The following is a 13,323-nucleotide window of genomic DNA, read 5'->3' as shown; positions in this document are numbered from 1 at the left end:
ACAGCTCATTCAAGCAGACTTTAAAGAGACTTGAAAGGAGAATTTTACATTAAAAGCCCGAAAATAAAACATGAACTCTGATGATATTTACACTCAGAAGGTTTTAGAGTAGTTCTCTTTAAATCTAGAGTAATGATAGCAGATTTTAGCGCTGATACAATACAAATTGGGTGAAATTAATGTCTAATTAGAATGACCAAAAAAAGAACAACAAGTCAAAAAAAAAAAAAGAGTTGATGTCTTGATAGACTGTGAAAAAAGATGTGATACAGCCATGCAAAACTTGTGTAGCCAGCCAAATGAATCTTGGACAAAACAAGACATAATGTCTAGTGCCAGAAGAGCTAAATGAGGAACAGAAAACCTATTCATCCATGGACCAAGGCTTCCGTATTTAATTGAACCAAATAACCAATTGTAGAACTGTGCTGCTAATAATAATTAATACTAATAATGAAATACTACAACTCAGAGGTCATCTGATGGATCATAATATGGCCAACACTGGAAACCACACTCAGTGCTTAAGCACAAAGACTTATGTGTGCCGCTGGTATTAGAGTTCCTTGACTGAGTATTTAAAGTAATTTATAAACCAGAGACATTATAGCCCCAGGTCCATAACTAAAGCCTTCCTCTTTTGTGCAAAAAAAAAAAAAAAAAAAAAAAAATGCTGAGCAACCTGTAAGGTCTATCAAGTGCAATAAAAATTATCTTCAGGTTATTTCCTTAGAATTACCAATAAAACCATGACTTTATCTCTTACAAAAGAAACAAACTTCCTGCTCCAAAAGATGCCATCTCACTAAGAAGAAAAGTCATCCATTAGTTTTACTAGTACATCCAAATCTGGCTTGAAGGAGGCTAGACTGAAGAATGATAGATATAATGTGTCCATGTTGATCCCTCACATGTCATGTCTGTAGAAACATTACTCAGGCAATTTCTTGACTATCATTCAACCTGTTTTACTATGCCAGCTTCCACTGGCTTCCTGAATGGCTGCACTGTCCATTTTTAAGATGTTTCCTGCAAAACATGTTTCAGTTGCCTTTCCTCAGGGACCAACCAGCCTATGCCAAGAATGCATGTGTAGCTTAAGAGCGAGAAGTTCTAGGAATCTCAGATTAGTTCTCTCCAGAGTGTTCTTTCCAGTCATAGTTGTAAATTGGATGTGTTTTCCCACTGAGGTTGCATGTAGTAAATTGCATGAGAAATCTGATTTGCCTGGAATATAATTAGTAAAATCATCCTGATACTTCCTGAAGGCTACTCAGAAATGGCAGTTTTTAAGTGGTGGCTAGGATTTTGTTCAGAAAGTGAAAGAGGTGGGTCTATGGGAAATCTGTGTGTGCAGCTTTCAGTAAAACACTCCACTTAGCAATGTATGGAGTTTTCTGGGTGGTAGATATCCTCTGTCACTGTGCCTGAAACTAGACCACAAATGCAAAATCTAGAAGCCCATAAGAACAAACTAGTAAAAAAAAAAAAATCTGTAACAGAATTAGACCAAGTCTTCACTATTTATTGTTTGGTCTTGGCAGCACTGGCACTTCCATGCGGGATCAGTGGAAGAGTAAGATGGGTCCAGACAATAGAAGAGGAGAATGGGATTGGATGGGGTGAGAGAGGACTCTCTGGGTGGAAGAGGAGAAACTGAGATGAGGTGCTCAACCTGTGGGTGACTTTGGGCAATCTTTGTGTTTCTCTTTCAGGATCTCTGTGGCACAGAGCCTTTGCCCTCAGCCCATTTCATCCCAGGGCTCTTACTTGAGTTGCTCTTGAAGTCCTCCCTTACATTACTCTATACAAAATAGCAGTGTCGTCTTCTCCAGTAGCTAGAGTTTGTACCCTCATGGGCTGCTGAAGAAGAAGACAGGTTTAGATTCAAATCCAGGTCAATAAGCTTACAGGAAGAAATTGGGCCAGCAAGGCACTGGGACGGATTCCTAATGAGGATTTTCCTTTAATACTACTGAGCCTCAGTACTATGGAGAAGCGATTGATTGCTTTTGTGAAGAGAAAGGCCGCACCTTGCGATATAGCTTCTCTACACACTCCCGTTCATCCACTGCCGAGAGCAGGAAGGGGGGGTGGGGAAAAGAGCGGGTAAAAAAAAGCAAAAAAAAAAGCTTTCAGGCTTTTCTTTGTAGTGCTCTTTTCAAGAAAAAAAATTGCCTCAATGCTTACATTACCTAAACTTGTGCAAGAGACAAATTCTCTTTGATACTTCCTACTTGCTGGCAACAGCATCCCCGATAGACTGTGCTGTCTGTTGCAGATCTCAGTCAGAAGCTGCCTCCTGTCCATAAAACTGCCTAACATTGAGGTGTCTCCCAGAGGGTACCTTTCTTGCAGTACTTGAGTATCACAACAAAGTCCCTCTGCGGGTGTCCATGTTTGTTTCTTTGTGCAGAGGTGCCTCTGTTTTGGGGGGTATTTCCCCAGCCAAGAGGAAGGAGCCTGGTTTTTGCATTATGCTCTACTTCCATTCCTCCCCAGCGGGCATTAGTCATTTATACTTACCTAGCAGCACCCATGCTTCGCTGGGGCTTAAGTAGGAGGTAACAGTGAGGAAAGAACATTTGGTACCCGCACAACAATAAATGCAATGTCTATCTATGACCAACAAGCTACGGGTCAGGGTGATCACTCTAAGTGATCTGCACTTAAGAGCGCCGAAGTCATTAGTGTTGGTCAAAACAAAAGGAAACAAAAGTGTGTGTATGGGGGAGGGGCTGTGTGTTGAATTCAGAAGACCTGAATCAGCCAGTGTTACATGTGAACTGCCCAGTAACAGCAATGATAAAAGATAACGAAGTATGTTTAAAATAATATAAAAATCTTTCTAATGACAGTACAATCTAAGAGGGAGCTGAATGGCAGAGATCAAAACACCTGGTGAGGGCACTATTTTAGAGCAGTGGGAGGAAAGAGTTGCCTTCTGGGATTTCATACTCACCATAATGAATGGGGGAAAATTCCTTTCTCATTCTTTTATACTATCATAAAGCTATTTCTTATGGATTTTATGAAACTAATATAGCTGAATTAATGAAAATCTTATGGAAACTAATGCTTTACCTGTGTTATCTGCTTCTGAATTATTTGCTGAAAAATAATGAAGATATACCCCAGAAGTATTACCTTCTTTCAGTATAACAAATTATCTTGATAATTATGGAAAAGGAAAAAAAAGAGCCCTATGAAGTAAGCCTCTAAAGCAGTTAATATTATTTTTACGCTTGTATTTTGAAATAGGATTGTGTAAAGCTGAATCTGTCTTTTTCTTTAAACATCAGATGCTGTCAAGTTATTTTAATCTAAAATCCTAGAGGAATGGATATTATATATTTTGCAATGCTTTTACAAGTGGTTGCATAATATTTAAGGTTAATTTTCAGGTCTAAATTAACAGTGCTTCACTTTAGATACCAGAGAAACAGAAACCACATATCTTAGCATACAGTTATACATCTGCATGTCTGTCATCGAGCCATCACAGCATACTTTCACAAAACAGTATGCTACACATGGCAGTGCTTAGACCCTAAGTTCTATTGTGTTGTTTCCATTGGGTTTGTATTTAAGGCCTTTTGGTGATGGAAGCCCTTGTTAGCTAAGGTTAGTGAGCGTCAGCAAGCAGGTGAATGCGGTGTGAATTGGTAGAAGCCACTTGCTGTATGTATGGAGAGATCTCACAGAGGTGATGTCCAGTTGTTACTAAGCTCCCTCTCTCCCCTCGTCTAGCATAAATGCCAGAACAAGCCAAAAAACTGACTGCCCTCATGCCTATTGACAGCTGTGTCATGGCTACCTGTAGCTCAAGATACATAGCTGATGAAAATGTAACATCTGTCTGGCATCCTTTTACCTCTGTTCCCAGGAAGGCTCACATTTTTTTGTGATTTGATGAATGGCTGCCTTCTTTTCTGAGAACATATGGAAACTTTACATCTCTCTTGGGTGAGAAAAGCACAGAAAGGCTAAAACTGACTCTACAGTTTGGACTGTGGAAAGGTATTACAAGAAGGCCAACATGATACTTCCAACCTCTGTGTGGGAAGCGGGAGGCTCTCTAGGTATTCATATGTTGCCAAACACTTTGAGCTGCAGCTTCTCCTGGCAAAAGGTTGGTTAGGCTAAGTCTAATACAAAACTACCTCTGAAATTCCTTCCTGCACTCTACAACCTTTCTTTCCTGAAGCACTTTTCCCATCCAGAAATCCCCTCCTTCTTACTCTGAAACTGGTGTTCAGGACACCTCTGTAGGAATGAGGAGGCTGTTGTTCTGCGTAAAATGGAGGGTTTTTTTTCTTGGAAGTGGTTGAGTGTCCTGTCATGTCCCAGCAGAGCTAACAGCCTGGTCTGCAAGCACTGTACTTTTCCATATCCTTCTGTCATTGCTCAACTCTTGGATGAGATGCATATGATCTCTTTGATCCTTCTTTTACATGTGTTTCCTGTTGAAAGGATTAATTTAAGCATCTACATCGAGAGAAGGTTTGGGGCTGTGAATCCCTGAAAATAGTTTCCTCAGGACACATCCAGCTTTACTGCTGGAATACATGATGGCATACCAGCACCCTCTGAGAACTAGTTCTTGTTGGATTTCCTTTCTGTGACAGTTACAGTGTCAGTGGTAACCTGTGCACGTGTTAGTTTTGTCTCGTTATTGAACACAGGGATGGCCTTGGCATGCATCAGTCAGGAAAAACGAGTACTAAATCCAACTGTACAGATACCTCAGCCAAGAACTGAAGCCCTATTCTCACCTCAGCAGAGCTTGTCAACTGGTTTATCCGCTGTCTTTGATGGTCCTTCAGTTTCTCCAAACTGTTTTAGGTTTCCATCTCTTTTCAGAGAGATGGAGTATCTAATTCAGGCCTGGAATGACATCGGACAGCAGGGCAGCTAGAAATGAAACATTATGATACTGAATAGCTAGGTCATACAGATGCAAGGAAATTATCGAATTGATTTGCCATGTGTCACGTAGGGATCCTCATCTCCCATTTGTTGATGTTTCATACTTGTTAGCTTGCACCTGGTCTCTGCTCTGCTGAAACCAGTTCTTGGCAATGAGAAGTGCCACAGTGCAGGGTATACGTAAATTATCTCATGAGTCTCTTGATCTGGAGAACTTCATCCTGGTGCTGACCAAAAAATGTCAGTAGAGACAGAGCCAATAAAAATGTAACCTGAGGTTTTAAATACCTATGCATCTGTGTGCTGTTTGTGACTACAATTTGCCTTTAGCTTTGAATAAATTCACATATCAATCATTTTTACTAATTCAAAGACTTACTTGCGTTCAAAACAGTAAAAAGAAACTATCAGTTTCCTAAGTCAAAAAAAGCCTTCCTTTTGGAAAGGATTTCTCCTCAGAGTTCCTTTTCCCTGCTTTCTTTTCTCACACATTCCTTGCATTACTAGGGTTGCAAAGGGCAGGTGCAAAAAAACCTAATAGAAGCAAGATTTAGCTTAGTTAATACCTTCCCTTCATGTAAAATTAGTCTCCAGGACACTACGCTAGAGACAGAAAATAACATTCTGTCCCTCCATCAGATTGCTTTCCCTAGCTTTGGTTTTTGTTTACTAAGCCTCAGACATTATGGCTATTAATATTGTCGGGTCCTCTTCTCAGCTTATCATAAAACATCTGCTCCCATTTCGTCCAGTTTGGTGACAGAGATGTATGGCATGCTACAATGTATTTAGAATACTCTTCTCTTGAATGACTATCTTCCCTTTGATTCACACTGTTAAATAATCTAATCCATGTGCTGGAATGACAGATACTACTGTGGAATCAACTGTAAGGATATTGGTTGGTATGGCAGGGGGACATTCCTCTGCTGGTTTATTTTTCTTTAGTGTTAGTGTTACATTGGCTTGTCTCAACATCTGTAATAAATTGCTTTTCTCTCAGGAATTTTCAAATAATTTAGTTAAGAGATTGCTAACCATACGTAAAATAATTTCTATTCAGTCCTGGCCTATATCCATTAGTCCTAAAGCTATATTGTTTCAGAGATTTCATATGGCTAGCCCATCACTAAACATACAGAAAAAGCCACATCTTTTTGTTTCCTTTCCTTTTTTAAACTCCGGGGGTAGGGGGTGGGGTGTTGGCAACACAGATAACGTAAACATTGTCTTTGGGCGCCTAATATAATGTAATGATAATGTAATGACTGGGACAAGTCAGTTAAAATACTTTGTTAGATTCTTCAGAAATGCTGAGATCTTCTGGTAACATCACTTAGGCTAAAGGAGAGTCTATTAGTTTACATGCTACAATCTACTTACCATGTGTATGCTCTTTTAATTAAGCAGAGTTTAAATTGAACACACCCATTCCACTCTTTTCCTACTTCCTTCTTTTAAGGAGTTACCTACATCTTTTCCCAGTCCTTAATTTTATACCCAAACACCCATCTGAAAGACTGCCCCTCATTCATTTCCTTTATTTCCAGTACTGAAATTGTGAAGTGTAACCCTGTGGGTCATTGAGATCCAACATGAAACTACATTTCTTTCATGTTAGAGGTGTTTGCTTGGGAATCTTTGGGGTTTTTGATGTTTACCTAGCTAGTCAATGAGATTTTTTGTCAAGTAGTGGTATATACATGGCAACAAGAATGATAGTGTAATTTGCCTCTATTACTTCCTGATATCAGGATTCTGCTGCACTGCCAATTTCATATCTGTTGTTATTATTTGTTTGACAGAACCAAAAACATGCCAGGTGCTTTGCAAAACAGAGAACAAGAAAAGTCCCTTTCCAGAAGAGATGACAGCCTGAATAGAAATGGCATAATGGCAGGAGACAAAGGAAGCAGAAAGGGGAAGCAAAACAAGAGTTATAACCATAAAATCATGAGATTGGTTTGGAGGCACAGTGAACGCTATGAGGCATTTTTTTAATGCGCATAAGGACTGTAGTTGGGATTAGAGAATGGAAATGTAGAAAAGAAGCATGGAAAGGAATGGAGAAGAAGGGAGGAACAGACTGGCAACAGGAGGAAGAGTAAACAGAGGTGTATGGGAGAGGCCAGAACACACACCCGACAAGCTGAGGATTATGACTAATGCCAAGAATGAAAGACCACATCTGAAGAGCATGGTGATTTAAGGAGGATGGCGAAGCAGGACATGGCGATGCTGCTAGGGAGAGAAGAGCCCGCAAAGCTGCCCTGGAAGCCTGCCCTGGAAGTTCCTCACACTAACATAACCCTGCTTCCCCATCTTCTTTCTAGCCCCCCTCTTATGCACAAAATATGTATATAGAAGAGCAAAGGAGAAGGAGAAGCAGCTAAATCAAACATTTCCAGAGATCCTGCTGGGGAAGAAATTTAAGCTGGGATGATACAGATTTACTCCTACTGACGATGCTACTGGTAGAAAGCAGCATAGAGCATCCTGTTAGCCTTTCTCATGCAGACAAATCAATGGGAGGCTTTGCCACTACTTACAAACAGCCCTTGCTGAGAAATACTCAGCAAAATTATAATACTTCAGCCAATCCAGGACATTTCAAAATGTCCTTTCATTCTAGATCAGAAAGAAGCAGAAATAAAAACGCCCACAGTGAAACGGAAACAGGGAAGAAACATATTTGAGCAGTTTCTTTTAGAACTGTCTCATTATTACAGAAAACGGTAATGGGGATTTTGCTCACTGAAAAAAAAATACATTTTATAACTTTTCATGAAAATTTCTGATAAATTTGGGAATTATTTTCATTATGTTGGATTGGCTTTTTTTTGTTTTTCTTCTAGAAAATTGGTGTTGTTTTTACAAGGAAACTGGAAAACTGCCATTTTTAGTCTGTCAGATATTTTAAACTACCCTGATTTTCAAGGTAAGAATTCTTCAGGAGTAAGAAAGCTGCAAAGTGGCCAATCTAATATCTTCTTCACTTCCTTCTTCTCTGCTTCAGTGATCAGACATGTCTAATGGTTAGGCTGCAAAGAGCAAAACCAGTTACTTTGTCTCCCTGAGAAAAGGCATTTTGCCAACTTCTTTAGGAATTATTAACTAGATCTGCTAACAGGAAGTCACTTTTTTGCTGCAGACCATGTCTCCATTTATATCCTCCTCACATCTCTTCCATTTTGCCTGTGAAAGTTTATCAGAAAGCACACTGGAAAGGCTCAGATCTTTCTGTCTCCAGTGAAACTGTTTTGAGACACAGTTCTAGCTTGGCACATGTACTGGGATGACAGCTGAGAGACTACTGCTGGTAATGGAGTATTCTATTACTTTGGCATACACAGACACTTTTTGCTCGGTACTTCTAACCGCAAAGTATTGATGTTTAGGGTACTATAGGTACTTACTCATTGTATTTTTTCTTACAAGTTTTAGCGGACAGCACTGGATAAATTTTTCTTCTCCTTCAGGGTAACACAGCTTTGCATGAGTCATTCATCTTGAATGTACACCAGAGTGATATCAAGTTGGTGGTTGTGACACCTTATCAATATGATGCCCATTTTTAGTCTCTTCTAGCAGTGGAATGATTTAAGTATTGTCTAGTGGAGACAACGACCTCCTTTAAGAATATCTTGGTGACTCTGGATAGGATTCAGATAATTCATCTGGGTGAGGAGGAGACAATTCAAAGTCATAGCTGAAATATTACCAAAAATCTTTAACTGCTTGTGTTTGTCCATCATTTTCTTGAAGATTTTGTCAAATGGTGGTTTACTGGATTCTCAAATGGCAGCAATGGCCAAGTACACTTTTTTAAATTGTCTTCAATTTGAACTTTGCTTAAGTTAATTAAACTCTTGTCACCTCAGGGTACCATTTTAGTAATGAAGTTTACAGGACCTATTCTGTCAATATAGCAACTTCAGCTACTAAAGAACACACCAGGTACAGAGACTTAAGACAATGCTCAGCAGTGCTTAAAGAATCAGCCCACCTCAGTAATTTCTCTCTACCATTATTGAATGAATACTGGAATTAAATCATATAGCTGTGATGTCAACTTACCAAACCTATCCTGTTTAAATTCTTTCTACAATCAAATGTAGCTCAAAGTTTTATAACAGTCTTTGTATCATTTAAAGAAGAGCTTGCAAAGCAGTGTCGTAGTATCTCCCCATAATAGAGAATTTTTTACATCTATTTTTATGTATTTGAAAGAACCCCACTAATTCAGTTGCCTACAACTTTTTGCAATAATGGATTCACCATAAAGCAATATCAAAACTTAGTTAATATTTCTACTAATTATATTTAGACAAGCTCCAAATTTTGCATAATTTTGCCCCTGCTTCTGGCATGATAGCAGATATGGAAGACATATGTACCTGTCTCTTGGCCCTCAGAGAGGATTCCACTGTGTGGCATCTTCCCATCCTCTGCTACTAAAATAAAAAACAACAAACCCCACCAACAAACAAAAACAATTGGGAAAGGTGCCGTAAACTCTGGAAATTGCAGTTTGACCTGCCTTCTGAGTTCAGACGCATAACTGGATGCACGATTTTGGAAGTAGCCAAATGGAGTTAAAGGAAAAAGGTTGGGATAAAAAAAAAAAAAAAAAAAAAAAAAAGAGTATCATAATGTATTCTGAGAGTAAAGGACAGCATGGTTATTTTGCCTATAATTTTTTTTTTAACCTTGCCTATACTTTTCCTGCCAATCCTTTCCTATTGTTACCTGTCAGCTTTTCCAAGAAGATACTTGGCTGTGCCTAAAGTAAGAACAGCTGCACTGACCCAAACCACAAGTCCACATAGCCCTGTGTACCTGGCGGGTGTCCTGCCAGGTAGGGGTACAGTCCTGTTGCTATAAGGCCTCCATTTTCCCCATCAGATTAGGGACACCTTCAGCTGTTGACTTCCAGACATCTTCAGGGCTCTGTATCCAATATGTACAGCTCAAATGCTTCCTAAATCTGGGGGGTACACTATGTTTAATAGTCTGAATTTGTCCTAGATCCTGTGAATTTGCTTCCTCCTTCTGTCTCTGTCTGTCTTGCCCTTCTTTCTTCTGAAATAGAATGACCAGGGCTGCATGAACTATTCAACATAAGAGTGTATGATGTATTTATACAGTGATATAGCGATACAGTGTATTTATACAGTGATATATATATATGTTTTCTATTTTGTTTACAGTTTCTTTCTTAATCATCCAGATATCCTGTTTCACATTTCTACTTGATACTGAGTGCTTGACTTGATGTTTTCAGAAAGCTGTCTAATATTATTTAGTTATTTTTTTCTTCTCAAGCAATAGTAAATTTGTAGTCCCTGCCTGTGTATGTATAGTTAGACTTATTTTTCCCTCGTGCATTTCCTTCTGCTTTATCAAATTTCATCACCACTTTATTGCAAATGGCATTCAAAATTGTGAAATCATTTTACAGTTCTTTACAGGCAGCTTCTGATTTAACTTTTAAAAATCATTTTGTATCAAACTTTCTCATCTGACGGTTCTTAGATACCACATTTCCCTTTACTACTAATAAAAGTACTTTTGCTTAAGTCTTGTTTTAATTAATTCAGTCCAGGAATCTTTGCACACACTTAAGTGCCCAGTTGCTATAATTCACTTCTGTATTTTTCAGGAGGGGGGAGGGAAACCTTCAAGCTATTGGCCTTTATATTTATTAATTGGAAACCTTAAAAATAGAGTTTAGACCTTATTATTGCCTACTGGTTCACACCGAGTGGTTATACAACCTTCAGAGTGAAAAATTGTTAAGGATTAGATCCATAAAGTGCATTTAAGAATAGCCTTCAGCCTCTTAGATGGCCTCCCTCCTCAGAGAAGCTATAAATGCAGATTAGGCACATCCATCTACACTGAAAAGGACAGCTGGATGTTTAGCAGCACCCTCCACCAACTCTGGCGTGCGGAGCAGGGAACAGTCTGAGTGAACGGAGAAACATCCAGATGGGGAAGATAAAACAAATGAATGCTGTACTGGTATTAGTATATTTTTCAACACTGCCTTACTCATGGGACTACAGGGTGTCATGAGGTGAGACTTTCAGCTTTTGTCCCACAGTAGCTGTTCCTTTTGTTTATCCCACTGTTCCCTGCAGTAAGCTCTGGCATCAAACTACAGCTCTGAGGTGCCAATCCCTCTCTTTCTGTCTATCCCAGTAATTATTGAACTTTCAGGGTTAGGCAACAGCAGAGTGGACTTTTGGGAACTACCCTGGCAGCGAGCACCCAAAGCTGCATTTAGCCACCTCTGCTTCATTGCAGGTCTAAATGCCGGGGGTCTGCGTTACAACACCAGTGAAACCAGTGAGAATAATGTGAACCCTGACTTAGGAAATCTGATAAACTTGCTTGTGTAAAAAGGAATCCCTTCTGTTTGTCCCATATCTTAACTTCACTGAAATGGCATTTTAGCAATTCTCCCAAACCTATTCTCTGTCTACACAAGGATTATGCCATGACCCATGTTACCTTATGTGAATACTGAGAGTATGTAATTGTAGACAGGTGAGTAGAAGATCCTATGAGTTATTAGTATTCATAACATACCAGAAATCTTTCATAGTGATTGAAGTAAGTGGGTGATGACTGACATTTAGTGTTTCTCAATCTGAGTTGCATCTTTGATATTTGAAAGGAGGAATGAAAAGATTATGTATTTATTTATTTCCTTGGGGTTTAGACTCATCTACACTTGCCTATATTAAAAAAAATACAGAATTATGTAGTAGTGTTTTTATTTTTCTGTAGTTATAAAAGTAATTCTTTCAAAATCTATAGCCAAATTGAGCTAGTCAGTGACAAAAGAGAACTGGTTGTCACAGGAGATCTGTGATGTTCATAGAGAAAGTGTTATGAATTTCTTTCTGTTCCAGTAGAGTGTAGATGCCTGTAAATCTTTCTCTGAATCAGTAGAACTTTGGGAACTAATAAACCAAAAATTAAGAGACTCCACAAACTATCAAATCAAATTGCCATGTAATGTTCTGACAATAAATAAGCGCTGAATGGCTTCTGTCTCTATCTCTATCATCTATAACTAAGTATCTCTATTGATATTGACTGGTTCCCACATTTATAAGCAATTTCTTACTTTGTCAGTTTATTAGACATATACGTTGGCCCAGTCTCTCCACTGCTTCAGCATTTTTTTGTATTGCGGACATTAACTTTAATGGGGTCTGCTTTTTAATTGACAATATTAATTGAGTAACAATGGCAGGCAGCAATAAAATAAGCTGGTGAATGGAAATCTGAGATTAGAGGAAAATTCATAACAAATCCCAGATCAGCCAGTCTTTCCCAGTGTGTACTGGGCAGGTACAGCTCTTTTTATATAAAATGTAAAAATGGCAAAGTAAGTGGATTTTTATGCTCTGATGGCAAATAACAGTGAACTTATTTCTGGGAGATCTAATATGCTCAGCGACACAAAAGAAGGACCTGGTTGAAAACTGTGGCTTTAAACCTGATCAAAAAATTCTAGGTAATAACTTTAAGTGGATGAACTTTTTTGCCATTCTGCCATAGTGTGTTCACACCATGTCCTTCAGGAATGCTCACTCCCTGTTCACAGCTCATCTCACCAGCCCTTTCTAGCTCTTTTTTTGCTATATAGACAGGTACCAAAGACTGGATGTCCACACCCTTTTCCAGTGCAGTCTCTAGGTGTTCTTTTACCTTCACATGCACTTGTTCTTGCATCAGTTTATTGGTGGTTGGCCTCATGTTTATTTAAATTTTAAGTCTTTTTAGTTGCATTTTGAATGTAAACTCTACTTACATTATTGAAAGGTTGTTTTGTTCAATCTTTTGTTCTAATCCAAACCCCCAGAATTTAAGATGTGAGAAGTGGTCAATCTTTTAGAGAAAAAAAGAAAAAATAATCTTCTCTAGCTCTGTAAAAGCAAAACTTTTCCTGTAACAAAACTTTGCACTAAGGTTTCCAAGATTTTGGGAACTCAACTTGAAGCCATTTATAGGATTCTGATTTTTTTTTTTTTTTTCAGTACTGATTTACAAACTCCTGAAATACAAGAGTTCTCAGTTTATTGCAAACTGCAGAAATATATATAAAAAAAAGACATCTTTAAAACAAAAGGAACAGCCTAAGTTACTGACTTTTTCTTTGACATTTAGGGGCTTGATTTATTTTATGGCACAAGCTCTCTATTTCTTTTAAATGCATACACTTGTCTGCACTTTCACATAATAGAATTGTATAATCATAGAATCATTTAGGTTGGAAAAGACCCTTAAGACCATTGAACCAACCATTAACCTAACATTGCCAAATCCACGGCCCTAAGTGCCACTTTTACACATCTTTTAAATACCTCCAGGGATGGT

The 13,323-nt window shown here is 38.6% G+C and overlaps 1 protein-coding gene across 2 annotated transcripts in view; it reads left to right on the top strand.

Annotated features, from left to right (window-relative positions):
• Positions 1–10,508, top strand: part of EPHA7 (EPH receptor A7) — a 170,443-nt gene extending 159,935 nt beyond the window's left edge. For both annotated transcript variants that reach the window (XM_037392606.1, XM_037392608.1), the window contains one exon: positions 6,735–10,508. In XM_037392606.1, the coding sequence (XP_037248503.1) occupies positions 6,735–6,930 (196 nt within the window). In that variant the 3' untranslated portion in view covers positions 6,931–10,508. The remainder of the gene's footprint in view (positions 1–6,734) is intronic.
• The last annotated feature ends 2,815 nt before the right edge of the window (positions 10,509–13,323 follow it).

This window comes from Falco rusticolus, chromosome 6 (assembly GCF_015220075.1).
Source record: "Falco rusticolus isolate bFalRus1 chromosome 6, bFalRus1.pri, whole genome shotgun sequence".
Taxonomy (NCBI): Eukaryota; Metazoa; Chordata; class Aves; order Falconiformes; family Falconidae; genus Falco; species Falco rusticolus.
The sequence above is the reverse complement of the archived record's forward strand: the minus strand, read 5'-3'. Positions and strand labels throughout refer to the sequence as shown.